The sequence below is a fragment of the Aotus nancymaae genome, unplaced genomic scaffold, assembly GCF_030222135.1.
Source record: "Aotus nancymaae isolate 86718 unplaced genomic scaffold, 86718_ANA_hifiasm-v0.15.2.pri h1tg000058l, whole genome shotgun sequence".
Lineage (NCBI taxonomy): Eukaryota > Metazoa > Chordata > Mammalia > Primates > Aotidae > Aotus > Aotus nancymaae.
In genome coordinates, this window is record NW_026988472.1 from 5,396,647 (window position 1) to 5,410,259 (window position 13,613).

The following is a 13,613-nucleotide window of genomic DNA, read 5'->3' on the forward strand; positions in this document are numbered from 1 at the left end:
TTTAAAGACAGGGTTTCACCATGTTGGCCAGGCTGGTCTTGAACTCCTGAACTCAGGTGATCCCCCCGCCTCGGCCTCCCAAAGTGCTGAGATTACAGACATGAGCCACCCCGCCCGACCAACAAATGTTTGTTAAATGGGCAAGTTTACAGACCTGCACCACAAATCAATGGGAAATGGACTGTTTAGTAGATAGCATTGGGAAATTTGGCTCTCCAGGAAAAGAAATATAAAACTGGATCCTTACTTATTCTACCTAAGAGGGTGGACTGTGAATGTGAAAGGTAAAACTATGCAGTTAATATATGCAGGAGAATATCTTTGTGACTTGTGACTGGGGAAGGACTTTTTAAACAAAATCCCAAATGCACAAACTATAAGGAAAAAAATACAATGAAATCTTTGATAGAAGTGGGAACTAGTTATTACGACTTCGGAAAACAATTGGGAAGTATCCAGAATAGCTGAAGATGATCCTGGGACCCAGCAATTCTAGTATTTGAGGTAACTGATTAACAAATAGGTAGATAGATAGATAGATAGATAGAGATCACCCCTAAACTTTAACTCATAGAGAAATTTTTACACGTTTGTTCAATGAGCATGTGAAAGAATGTTCATTGCAGAACTGTTTGTAATAGAGAAAAAAAATGTGAACAACCTAAAATTCCACCAACAGGAGAATGAATAAATAAATTATGGTATTGCCATTGGACAGAATACTATAATGAAAAAGAGTGAATTATGTTGCGTGCGTCAACCCAGCTAAATTTCAAAAACACAATACTGAGATAAAATACAAATTGCAGAGGCCAGGTGCGGTGGCTCTGTAATCCCAGCACTTTGGGAGGCAGAGACGGGTGGATCACCTGAGGTCAGGATTTCTCAAAAAAAAAAAAAAATGCAGAAGGATACATAAAATATCAAACCATTTATACAAAGTTTTAAAATCTAGAAAACTGGGCCGGGCGCGGTGGCTCAAGCCTGTAATCCCAGCACTTTGGGAGGCCGAGGTGGGCGGATCACGAGGTCAAGAGATCGAGACCATCCTGGCCAACGTGGTGAAACCCTGTCTCTACTAAAAATACAAAAATTAGCTGGATGTGGTGGTGTGCGCCTGTAGTCCCAGCTACTCAGGAGGCTGAGGCAGGAGAATTGCTTGAACCCAGGAGGTGGAGGTTGCAGTGAGCCAAGATTGTGCCACTGCACTCCAGCATGGCGCCTGGCGACAGAGTGAGACTCTGCCTCAAAAAAAAAAAAAATCTAGAAAACCAAATAATATTGTTTATAGATTATATGGATATATAAACAATAACTTTTTTGAGACAAGGTCTTGCTCTGTGGCCCAGGCTGCAGTGCAGTGGCTTAACTTTTGCTCACTGCAGCCTCCACCTCCCTGACTCAAGCCATCCTCCCACTTCAGCCTCCCAAGGACCTGGGACTACAGACGTGTACCACCATGCCTGGCTAATTTGTGTATTTTTTGAAGAGATGGAGTTTCACCATGTTGCCCAGACTAATCTCAAACTCCTGAGCTCAAATAATCCATCCATACCTCAGCCTACCAAGGTGCTGGGATTACAGATGTGAGCCACCGCCCCCAGCCAACAATAATTTTTAAAGAGAAATACTAAATCCAGAATAATGATTACCTCTGGGGAAGAAAACAAAAGAACGGAATGAGAGAGAGATACACAGGGGACTTCAACTGTTTGTCTAATAGTTCACATTGTAAGCTAAGTAGTAGGTACATGGGTTTGTTTTTGTTATATTTTGTATACTTATTTGTATGTCTGAAAGATTTCACTTTTTTAATTTTTTTATTTTTGCCAGGAAATATTTTATTGACAACCAGGGACACAGCCATAAGAGAGGGAAGCACACAGGACTGCAAACTAACACCCAATAGCCAGCAAGGGTCCTCTGGGCCAGGAATACTGCATCCTGGGGTCCTCCTAGTCTCCCACCAGTAGACATACATTACTGTGCATCCAGGGGAGGGGGCAGTGGCTCTGGTGTCCCAGAGAGTGAGAGGATATATGATACCTCATTATGAGTGACAGGGTAAGGAGGTAAAATGGAGGATCCATCACTGCCTGAGACCACCTCCTCCTCTCAGAGCCAACATGAGGTGGAGGACTGAACCACCTAAAATCTTGTAATCAACTGTTGTCTTCTCATCATTCATCTGTTTGCCACTGTAGATGAGCCTCTGCTGTTGTGGGGGGATTCCCTCTTTCTCCTCCACACACTCCTTGATTCGCTCCACCTTATCTGTAGGTTCAATATCAATCTCAATCGCCTTTCCGGTCAGCGTCTTCACTTTAATTAGCATCTTCTTACCAGTTTGGGACTGCACACGGATAAATTGCTGCTCCTACCACTCCAGTCGCCGCTGCCACTCTCCGGCACTCTGACTGCGAGGGCCACTTCTTCATTTTTTTTTTAAAGACTACAAGAATCTGAAACAAAATGTTAATAATAGCTAACTCGAGATTAGTGATTCTCTAACTTTGGCCAGCATCAAAATCACTGGGAGGGCTTGTTAGAACACCAATTACTGGGCCTTATGCCCAGAGTTTTGATTCAGTAAATCTGGTTTAGGGCCCAGGATTTGCATTTCTAACAAGTCAAAGTGAGATTATCAGTGAATTTAATTTTCTTCCTTGTGCTTTTCTGTGTTTTCTATGTATTGGATGAATATGTATTACTTTAGTGAGAGATTGTGTTATTTTTTTAAATCTCTTTCATCTCTACCTCCCACTTTCATTTCTCTCCTATAGGCAGCCATTCTAAGGTGTTTTATGCATATTTTTGTATATATGCATTCTTTTTTTATTTTATTTTATTTTATTTTTTATTTATTTTTTTTTTTTGAGATGGAGTTTCACTCTTGTTACCCAGGCTGGAGTGCAATGGCGCGATCTCGGCTCACCGCAACCTCCGCCTCCTGGGTTCAGGCAATTCTCCTGCCTCAGCCTCCTGAGTAGCTGGGATTATAGGCACGCGCCACCATGCCCAGCTAATTTTTTTGTATTAGTAGAGACGGGGTTTCACCATGTCGGTCAGGCTGGTCTTGAACTTCTGACCTCAGGTGATCCACCCGCCTCAGCCTCCCAGAGTGCTGAGATTACAGGCGTGAGCCACCATGCCCGGCCTGTATATATGCATTCTTGCAAAATATGTATTATTGCTTTATGTGTATTTCCTCCTTTTTTTTTTTTTTTTTTTTGAAGCAGGGCTTGCTCTGTCACCCAGGCTGGAGTGCAGTGGCATGACCTCCACTCACTGCAAACTCCGCCTCCTGGGCTCAAGGGGTCCTGCCACCTCAGCCTCCCAAGTAGCTGGGACTACAGGCACACGTCACCATGCCCAGCTAATTTTTAAAGATTTTTGTACTGGTCTTGAATTTCTGGGTTCAGGCAATCTGCTTGCCTCAGCCTCCCAAAGTGATGGGATTATGGTCGTGAGCCACTGCACGTGGCCAAATTTTTATTTTTTATTGTTTCTAAATTCAGAACAGTTGAAAGAATAGTATAATGAAAGCCCATATACCCTTATACTTTGCAAAATATTATCCTGCATAACCACAATGCCATTATCACACCCAAGAAAATTAACTATGATTCTATAATGCCATCACATATATCCCATTATCAAATATCCCAATTATCCCTAAAATGCTGCTTTCATTTCTTGATCCCAGGATCTAATCAAGGTTTATATATTACATTTCTTTTTTTTGAGACGGAGTCTCGCTCTGTTGCCCAGGCTAGAGTGCAATGGCATGATCTTGGCCCAGTGCAACCTCCACCTCCTGGGTTCAAGCAATTCTCCTGCCTCTGCCTCCCAACTAGCTGGGATTACAAGTGCCTGCCACCAGGCCTGGCCAATTTTTGTATTTTTAGTAGAGACAGGGTTTCTGCATGTTGGCCAGGCTGGTCTCAAACTCCTGACCTCAAGTGATCCATCCACCTTGGCCTCCCAAAGTTCAGGGATTACAGGCATGAGCCACCACGCCCGGCATTTATGTATTACATTGGTTGTTATATCCCTTTAACCTCTTTTAATCTAAAATAATACTCCTATATTTTTTGTGTTTCAAATGACATTTATGTTTTTGAAGATAATCCCAACACTTTGAGGTCTGGAGCGGGTGAATTGCTTGAGGTCAGAAGTTCGAGACCAGCCTTCCATTGAGTTTTCAAGAGTTCCATGATAACTCTTCCATTATCATTTGAAGAGTCCAGGCCAATTGTCTTGTAATATGTCCCATATTATGGATTCATTTGTTCTTTCCACAGGATTAGATTCAGAATAAAGATTTTCAGCAAGAACAGTACATAGGGGATATCCTTTACTTTATATCATATCACCTCAAGAGGCACATGATATCAGATTGTCTCACTACTGAGTATACTTTGTACTTGTTTTTGTTTTACATAAATATCTCATTCTGACCAGGCAAGGTGGTTCATGCCTATAATCCCAGCACTGTAGGAGGCCAAAGCAGGCAGATTGCTTGAGGCCAGGAGTTCAAGACCAGCCTGGCCAACATGGCAAAACCCTGTCTCTACTAAAAATGCAAAAATTAGCCATGTGTGGTAGTGCACACCTGTAATCCCAGCTACTGGGGAGACTGAGGCATGAGAATCACTTGAACCTGAGAGGCAGAGGTTGCAGTGAGCTGAGATCGCACCACTACACTCTAAACTGGGCGACAGAGTGAGACTGTCTCAAAAAAAAAAAACCTCAGTTTCTTACTGTTTTCATTCAGCCTTGTGTTTTTAAGGTCTACCCATATTGCTGTGTATACATGTAATCCATTGCTTCTTTTTTTATTTTTTGAGGTAGAGTCTCACTGTATTGCCCAGGCTGGAGTGCAGTGGCATTATCTGGGCTCAGTGCAACCTTGGCCTCCCGGGTTCAAGCCATTCTCCCTCCTCAGCATCCTGAGTAGCTGGGACTACAGGCGCCTACCACTGTGCCCGGCTAATTTTTGTTTTTAGTAGAGACAGGGTTTCGCCATATTGGCCAGGCTTGTCTTGAACTACTGGCCTCCGGTGATCTACCCGCCTTGGCCTCCCAAAGTGCTGAGATTACAGGCGTGAGCCACTGTGCCCGACCGAATCCATTGCTTCTATCCACTCATGGTAACCATACTGTGCCTTTACTGCATAGATGGCCTCCAGCTCTCAAATACTACTTCAATGAACATCCTTGTACATGTGCCCTTATTGACCTGTGTGAGGATTTCTTTTGGAACATACATCCAAATGATTACATTCTAAAGTGTGCATATACTTAGTTTGACTAAGAACACCAATACTTCTAGATGGTTCTCTGGGACGGCAGTACCAGTTCACACTTTCACCATGTGTCAGGATTTTTTTTTTAATTGCATTTTAGGTTTTGGGGTACATGTGAGGAACATGCAAGATTGTTGCATAGGTACACACGTGGCAGTGTGATTTGCTGCCTTCCTCCCCTTCATCTATATCTGGCATTTCTCCCCATGCTATCTCTCCCCAACTCCCACCCCCTGCTGTCCTTCCCCTATTTCCCCCCGACAGACCCCAGTGTGTGATGCTCCCCTCCCTGTGTCCATGTGTTCTCATTGTTCAACACCCACCTATGAGTGAGAATATGTGGTGTTTGATTTTCTGTTCTTGTGTCAGTTTGCTGAGAATGATGGTTTCCAGGTTCATCCATGTCCCTACAAAGGACGCGAACTCATCGTTTTTGATGGCTGCATAATATTCCATGTTGTATATGTGCCACATTTTCCCTGTCCAGTCTGTCATCGATGGGTATTTGGGTTGTTTCCAGGTCTTTGCTATTGTAAACTGTGCTGCAATGAACATTCGTGTGCATGTGTCCTTATAGTAGAACGATTTATAATCCTTTGGATATATACCCAGTAATGGGATTGCTGGGTTAAATGGAATTTCTATTCCTAGGTCCTTGAGGAATTGCCACACTGTTTTCCACAATGGTTGAACTAATTTAAACTGCCACCAACAGTGTAAAAGTGTTCCTATTTCTCCACATCCTCTCTAGCATCTGTTGTCTCCAGATTTTTTAATGATCACCATTCTAACTGGCGTGAGATAGTATCTCAATGTAGTTTTGATTTGCATTTCTCTAATGACCAGTGATGATGAGCATTTCTTCATATGTTTGTTGGCCTCATGTATGTCTTCTTTTGTAAAGTGTCTGTTCATATCCTTCTCTCACTTTTGAATGGGCTTGTTTGTTTTTTTCTTGTAAATCTGTTTTAGTTCGTTGTAAATTCTGGATATCAGCCCTTTGTCAGATGGGTAGGCTGCAAAAAATTTTTTCCCGTTCTGTTGGTTGCCGATTCACTCTATTGACTGTTTCTTTCGCCGTGCAGAAGCTGTGGAGTTTGATTAGGTCCCATTTATCTATTTTGGCTTTTGTTGCCAATGCTTTTGGTGTTTTGGTCATGAAGTCCTTGCCTACGCCTATGTCCTGAATGGTTTTGCCTAGATTTTCTTCTAGGGTTTTTATGGTGTTGGGTCTTATATTTAAGTCTTTAATCCATCTGGAGTTAATTTCAGTGTAAGGTGTCAGGAAGGGGTCCAGTTTCTGCTTTCTGCACCTGGCTAGCCAGTTTTCCCAACACCATTTATTAAACAGGGAATCCTTTCCCCATTGCTTATTTTTGTCAGGTTTGTCAAAGATCGGATTGTTGTAGATATGTTGTGTTGCCTCTGAGGCCTCTGTTCTGTTCCATTGGTCTATATCTCTGTTTTGGTACCAGTACCATGCTGTTTTGATTACTGTAGCCTTGTAGTATACTTTGAAGTCCAGTAGTGTGATGCCTCCAGCTTTGTTCTTTTTGCTTAGAATTGATTTGGCTATGTGGGCTCTCTTTTGCTTCCATATGAAGTTTAAGGTGTTTTTTTCCAGTTCTGTGAAGAAGGTCATTGGTAGCTTGATGGGGATAGCATTGAATCTGTAAATTACTTTGGGCAGTATGGCCATTTTCACAATATTGATTCTTCCTAACCATGAACATGGAATGTTTCTCCATCTGTTTGTGTCCTCTCTTATTTCGTTGAGCAGTGGTTTGTAGTTCTCCTTGAAGAGGTCCTTTACGTTCCTTGTTAGTTGTATTCCTAGGTATTTTATTCTCTTTGTAGCAATTGTGAATGGCAGTTCGTTCTTGATTTGGCTCTCTTTAAGTCTGTTATTGGTGTATAGGAATGCTTGTGATTTTTGCACATTGATTTTGTATCCTGAGACTTTGCTGAAGTTGCTTATCAGTTTCAGGAGATTTGGGGCTGAGACAATGGGGTCTTCTAGATGTACAATCATGTCGTCTGCAAATAGAGACAATTTGACTTCCTCCTTTCCTATTTGAATACCTTTATTTCTTTTTCTTGCCTGATTGCTCTGGCTATGTGTCAGGATTTTTGTATCCCCACATCCTCACCAACACTTGCCATTTTCTAGCTTGGTTTTTTTTTTTTGAGAGACAGAGTCTCGCTCTTGTCGCCCAGGCTCTTGTCTCCCAGGCTGGAGTGCAATAGCACAATCTCAGCTCACTGCAACCTCTGCCTCCCAGGTTCAAGTGATTTTCCTGCCTCAGCCTCCTAAGTAGCTGGGATTACAGGTGCCCGCTACCACACCCAGCTAATTTTTGTGTTTTTAGTAGAGATGGGGTTTTGCCATGTTGGCCAGGTTGGTCTCAAACTCCTGACCTTGTGATCCACCCACCTCCACCTCCCAAAGTGCTGGAATTACAGGCATGAGCCACCACACACAGTGCCTGTTTTTGTTTTTGTTTTGACATAGTATCTTGCTCTGTTACCCAGGATGGAATGCAGTGGCGCGATCTTGGCTCACTGCAACCTCAGCCTCCTGGATTCAAGCAATTCTCCTGCCTTAGCCTCCCTAGAAGGTGGGGTTACAGGTGCCTGCCACCATGCCTGGCTAATTTTTGTATTTTAGTAGAGACAGGGGTTTCACCATGTTGGCCAGGCTGGTCTTGAACTCCTGACCTCAGGCAATCCACCCACCTCAGACTCCCAAAGTGCTGGGATTACTGGCATGATGCACTGCGCCCAGCCAAGCTTGCTAATTTTTTCCAGTCTGATAGCTGTAATAGGTTCAAACAGGTGGAATAGGTTTTAGTCCATCTAGATTCCACCCTCATACATGGTAATATGTGGGGACGTAGTTCTATTGTTTTCCACATGGTGAGCCAGATTTCCCACCATCAAATACTGAACAATTCCTCCTTTTCCCATTGATTTGCCATGCCACCATTATCATATGTCATTATAAACACACACACATAAACACACATACATCTTTGTCTGTCCTTGGGCTAATACCACCTTAGTTTTAGTATTTTGTAATGTATCTAAATATCACATGGAGCATTTCCCACTCTTTAGTCTTCTTTTTAGGTTGTTTTAGATCTATTGCCACATAAATTTTTAAATGAGTCTATCAAGGTCTTCAAAAATCCAACTAGGATTTTGATTGGGATTACACTAAATTTACAGATTAATTTGGAGGAACTGCCATCATTGTAATAATTACTCATTTCATCCAACAATATGGAATATACCCTAATTTATTCAGTTCATCTTCTTCTGTGTTCTTTATTAGAATTTAAAGTTTTCTCTTAAGAATTGTATATTTTAAAAAAATAAAAATGAGGTCGGGCACTATGGCTCACACCAGTAATCCCAGCACTTTGAAAGTCCGAGGCAGGCAGATCATGAGGTCAGGAGTTCAAGACCAGCCTGTCCAACATAGTGAAACCGTGTCTCTACTAAAAATACAAAAATTAGCCAGGCATGGTGGTGGGCGTCTGTAGTCCCAGAGACTTGGGAGGCTGAGGCAGGAGAATCTCTTGAACCTGGGATGCGGAGGTTGCAGTGAGCTGAGATTGCATCACTGCATTCCAGCCTGGGTGGCACAGCAAGACTCTGTCTCAAGAAAAATAAAAATGAATTGGTTACCATAGATGTTGCTAGGGCATCAACTCATTCTGCTGATAATTAATCAAAAATGGAAAAAATCTGGCATTATTCCTGCCTTCCCACATGAATCATATTGCAGGTTAATCAAATAGATAATTAGGGAAAGATCTTCTTTATGGAAGACTCCCAACTTATAAATGAAAGAGAAATGGAAGTGTTACAATTCAATCCCTAATGAGATAATGGTTTAAGAAAAAATCATCAATGACTACTGAAGCCATGAGGTGAAAAACATTTGAGGAATTATAACAAAGGAATTAGGCTGATACCATCTGACCCTACTCATCATGCTTATCATTTAAGAGAAAACAAGACATATGCGCCTTCTTATGTTGTGCAATAAGAAGTATACAGCACTATTCATGACATATACTTTTAAACAAGGAGGAAAAAAGAAACAATTTAATCAAGCATTTATATTTAACTTCATTTACAAGAAATTCAGGGAATATAGGAAGAGAAACATGTTAAATGATACCAGCAGAAACAATAAACCAAAGCAAGAACTTGGGAAATTCTACAGGACAAATGAGCCAGTATGTTCAACAAATAAATGGAAGGAAGAAAAGAAAGGGAAAATTACAGATTAAAAAGAAAATAGACCGGGTACGTTGGCTTACACCTGTAATCCCAACACTTGGGGAGGCCGAGGCAGGCAGATCATGAGGTCAGGAGTTCAAGACCAGCCTGACCAATATGGCGAAACCCCATCTCTAGTAAAATAGAACAATTAGCCAGGTGTGGTGGCACACACCTGTAATCCCAGCTACTCTTGAGGTTGAGGCGAGAGAATTGGTGGAACCTGGGAGGTGGAGGTTGCAGTGAGCCAAGATTAAGCCACTGCACTCTAGCCTGGGCAACGAGGGAAAAAAAAAAAAAGGTATCTCAGTGTAGTTTTGATTTACATTTATTATGAGTGATGTGGATAATTTTTTCATGTGTTTAAGGGACTTTGTATGTCTTTTTCTATTAATTATCTGTTTATATCCTCTGTCCCTTTTTCTGTTCGGTTTCTGGCCTATCATTCACTTCTAGAACTTTGTTATATAATTAGAAAGATTATATAAACTCATTTAAATAAAAATTAAAAAAAAATAGATGGCCGGACATGGCACTTTGGGAGGTGGAGGCAGGCGGATCACAAGATCAGGAGATCAAGACCATCCTGGCCAACATGGTGAAACCCCATCTCTACTATAATACAAAAACTAGCTGGGTGTGGTGACGCGTGCCTGTAGTCCCAGCTTCTTGGGAGGCTGAGGCAGGAGAATCACTTGAACCCAGGAGGCGGAGGTTGCAGTGTGTCGAGATTGTGCCACTGCACTCCAACCTGGGTGACAGAGTGAGACTCCGTCTCAAAAAAAAAAAAAAAATTAGACCTTTGTCAGTGATCTCAGTTATCAATCTTTTTTACTAGTTCACCGTTCTTTAGACTTTGCTAATGGACTTTTTTCCAAAGCAAAATTTTATTTATTTTATTTTTTTAATTTTTTTTTTAGATGGAGTCTCACTCTGTCGCCCAGGCTAGAGTGCGATGGTGCAATCTCAGCTCACTGCAACCCCTGTCTTCCAGGTTCTAGTGATTCTCCTGCTTCAGCCTCATGTGTAGCTGGGATTACAGGTGCCTGCCACCACGCCCGGCTAATTTCTGTACTTTTAGTTGAGACAGGGTTTTGCCATGTTGGCCAGGCTGATCTCAAACTTCTGACCTCAGGTGATCCACCCACCTCGGCCTCCCAAAGTGCTGGGATTTACAGGCGTGAACCACTGCGCCTGGCCGCAAATTTTATATTTATATAAATAATTTATGTTTTCTTTGATGGATTCTAGATATTGAGTCATAGTTTTGTGATAGATTGCATTCATGACCCCTGTTTTTCATTTTTCTCTTTATCTACCTTTGGTAAAGGTAGCGCCTTCCCACACTGACTCTTGAGTTTGGTCATACAACTTGCTTTAATCAATGGGATAGTAGCAAACTTGATATAAGCAGAGACTTGAAAAAGCTCTTGCATATTCTGCTTCCTGTCTTGGACCCCTGCCACAGCTGTGAGAACATATTCAGACTAGCCTGCTGGAGAGATGTGAGAGACAGGTAGAAATGAGCTTGGTCGTCTCAGCCAATGTGTCCTATAGCAGCCAACCAGCCTTCAGCCAAGCCACCAATTGGGTGCAGACATATAAGCTAGCCCAGTTGGAGTGAACACAGCCTGGTCCAGATCATAGAACTTCCCAGCTGACCCATAGACTCTAAGTTTTGGTACGTAATTATTCACTTTGGTTTATAACAGAGCATTATTGTTGCAGTAGGCCCCATCAGTCTTTTTTTTTTAAAGATGGAGTTTCACCATGTTGATCAGGCTGGTCTTGAACTCCCGACCTCAGGTGATCTGCCTGCCTTGGCCTCCAAAGTGCTTGTATTACAGGCATGAGCCACCACTAGCCCGGCCTAGTCCCCCATCATTCTTATTTCTTTTCAGAGATAATGCTGGCTATGGTTGCTTGTTATTTTTCCATATAAACCTAGAATCAGCTTGTCTTGTTTCAGAAAAAGAAAAAAATATGATATTCTTAATGGGCTTATGCTAAATTTATAAATTAATTTGACATCTTTGTGATTTCAAGTCTTCCCATCTAAGAGCATGGCATGCCTTTCCATTAGTTCCTTCAGAATGTTATGAATGTTTCTCATTAAGGTTTTGGACATTTCTTGTTAAGGTTGTTTGTAGGTATTTTATCTTGTTTGTTGCTCTAATAAATGGAGCCTTCTCTTCCATATATATTCTAACTGAATGATTTCTATATATTAATTTTATATCCTACTACCTTATGAATCCTCTTCTTTGTAGTAGTTTCTCTATTGGTTTGTTTGGGTTTTGTGGCTATACAATCTGATCATCTATAAATGGTGATAGCTGGCCAGGCACAGTGACTCACGTCTGTAATCCCAGCACTTTGGGAGGCCAAGGCAGGTGGATCACGAGATCAAGAGTTTGAGACCAGTCTGGCCAAGATGGTGAAACCCCATCTCTACTAAAAATACAAAAATTAGCCTGGCACGGTGGCAGGCCCCTATAATCCCAGCTACTCAGGAGGCTGAGGCAAGAGAATCGCTTGAGCCCGGGAGGCAGAGGTGGCAGTGAGCCGAGATCATGCTACTGCACTCCAGCCTGGGCAACAGAGCAAGACTCCATCTCAAAAAAAAATTTTTTTAATTAAATAAATAAAAATGGTGATAGCTTTACCTCTTCCATTTTAATGTTATACTTCTCATTTATTTCTTTTTTTTTTTTTAAGATGCAATCTTGCTCTGTCACCCAGGCTGGAGTGCAATGGCACGATCTCTGCTCACTGCAACCTCTGCCTCCCGGGTTCAAGCGATTCTCCTGCCTCAGCCTCCTGAGTAGCTGGGATTACAGGCACCTGCCACTGTGCCCAGCTAATTTTTGTATTTTTAGTGGAGACAGGGTTTCACCATGTTGTCCATGCTGGTCTGGAACTCCTGACCTCAGGTGATCTGCCAACCTCAGCCTCCCAAAGTGCTGGAATTATAGGCTTGAGCCACCACGACCGACCTTATTTCTCTTTTCTAATTGTAATGATTAGTACCTCCAATACAATGGTTTTTTGGTTTTTGTTTTTAAGACAGGGTCTCACTCTCTCACCCAGGCCGGAGTGCAGTGGCGAGATCTTGGCTCACTGCAACCTCCACTTCTCAGCCTCAAGTGATTCTCATGCCCCAGCCTCCTGAGTAGCTGGGATTACAGGTATGCACCACCACGCCCAGCTAATTTTTATAACTTTAGTAGAGATGGGGTTTTACCGTGTTGGCCAGGCTGATCTCAAACTCCTGGTCTCAAGCAATCCACCCGCCTTGGCCTCCCAAAGTGCTAGGACTACATGTGTGAGCCACTGCGCCCAGCCAACCTCCAATACAATGCTAAATTGTAGTAGAGAGAGTAGGTACCCTTACTTGGTTTCTGATTTTAGCATATAAACATTGGTAGTATTTCCTGGCTAAGTGAAATGCTGGATTTGGGAGATCTATTGATAGAGAATGAGATAAAATATATCAGGGAAGCAACCACATACTCTTTTTTTCTTTTTTTAGAGACGGGGTTTCACCATGTTGGCCAGGCTGGTCTTGAACTTCTGACCTCCTGATCCACCCGCCTCGGCCTCCCAAAGTGCTGGGATTACAGGCGTGTGCCACCAAACCCGGCCAGAAACCACATATTCTTTTATCGAATGTTTTTATAACGAAAGGTTATTGATACCAAAGTTACAGAAGGAGAAGAAAAATAAAAGAATGGGTGTTGAATTTTGTCAAACAGCTCTTTGGTACCTCTGAATAAAATGATAGAATGTTTTTACTTAGATTTAATAATAAGTTAGATTATATCATTGGATTTCCTAATATTGAACAATTCTTGCATTCCTGCAATAAATCCCATACAATCATGGATTCTATTTGTAAATATTTAGGATATTGTGTCGATATTCGTAAGTGAGAATTAGTCTATATGGTTTTCTTTTTCTTGTGGAATCTCTGTCAGATCTTGATATCAGTGTTATATTCACTTGATAAAAACA

The 13,613-nt window shown here is 42.0% G+C and overlaps 1 protein-coding gene across 1 annotated transcript; it reads right to left on the reverse strand.

Annotated features, from left to right (window-relative positions):
* Positions 1-1,825: 1,825 nt before the first annotated feature.
* LOC105730473 (NEDD8) lies at positions 1,826-2,466 on the reverse strand. The gene has a single exon (XM_012471738.3). The coding sequence runs from the start codon at positions 2,333-2,335 to the stop codon at positions 2,090-2,092; it is 246 nt and encodes an 81-aa protein (XP_012327161.3). The 5' UTR covers positions 2,336-2,466; the 3' UTR covers positions 1,826-2,089.
* Positions 2,467-13,613: the final 11,147 nt, after the last annotated feature.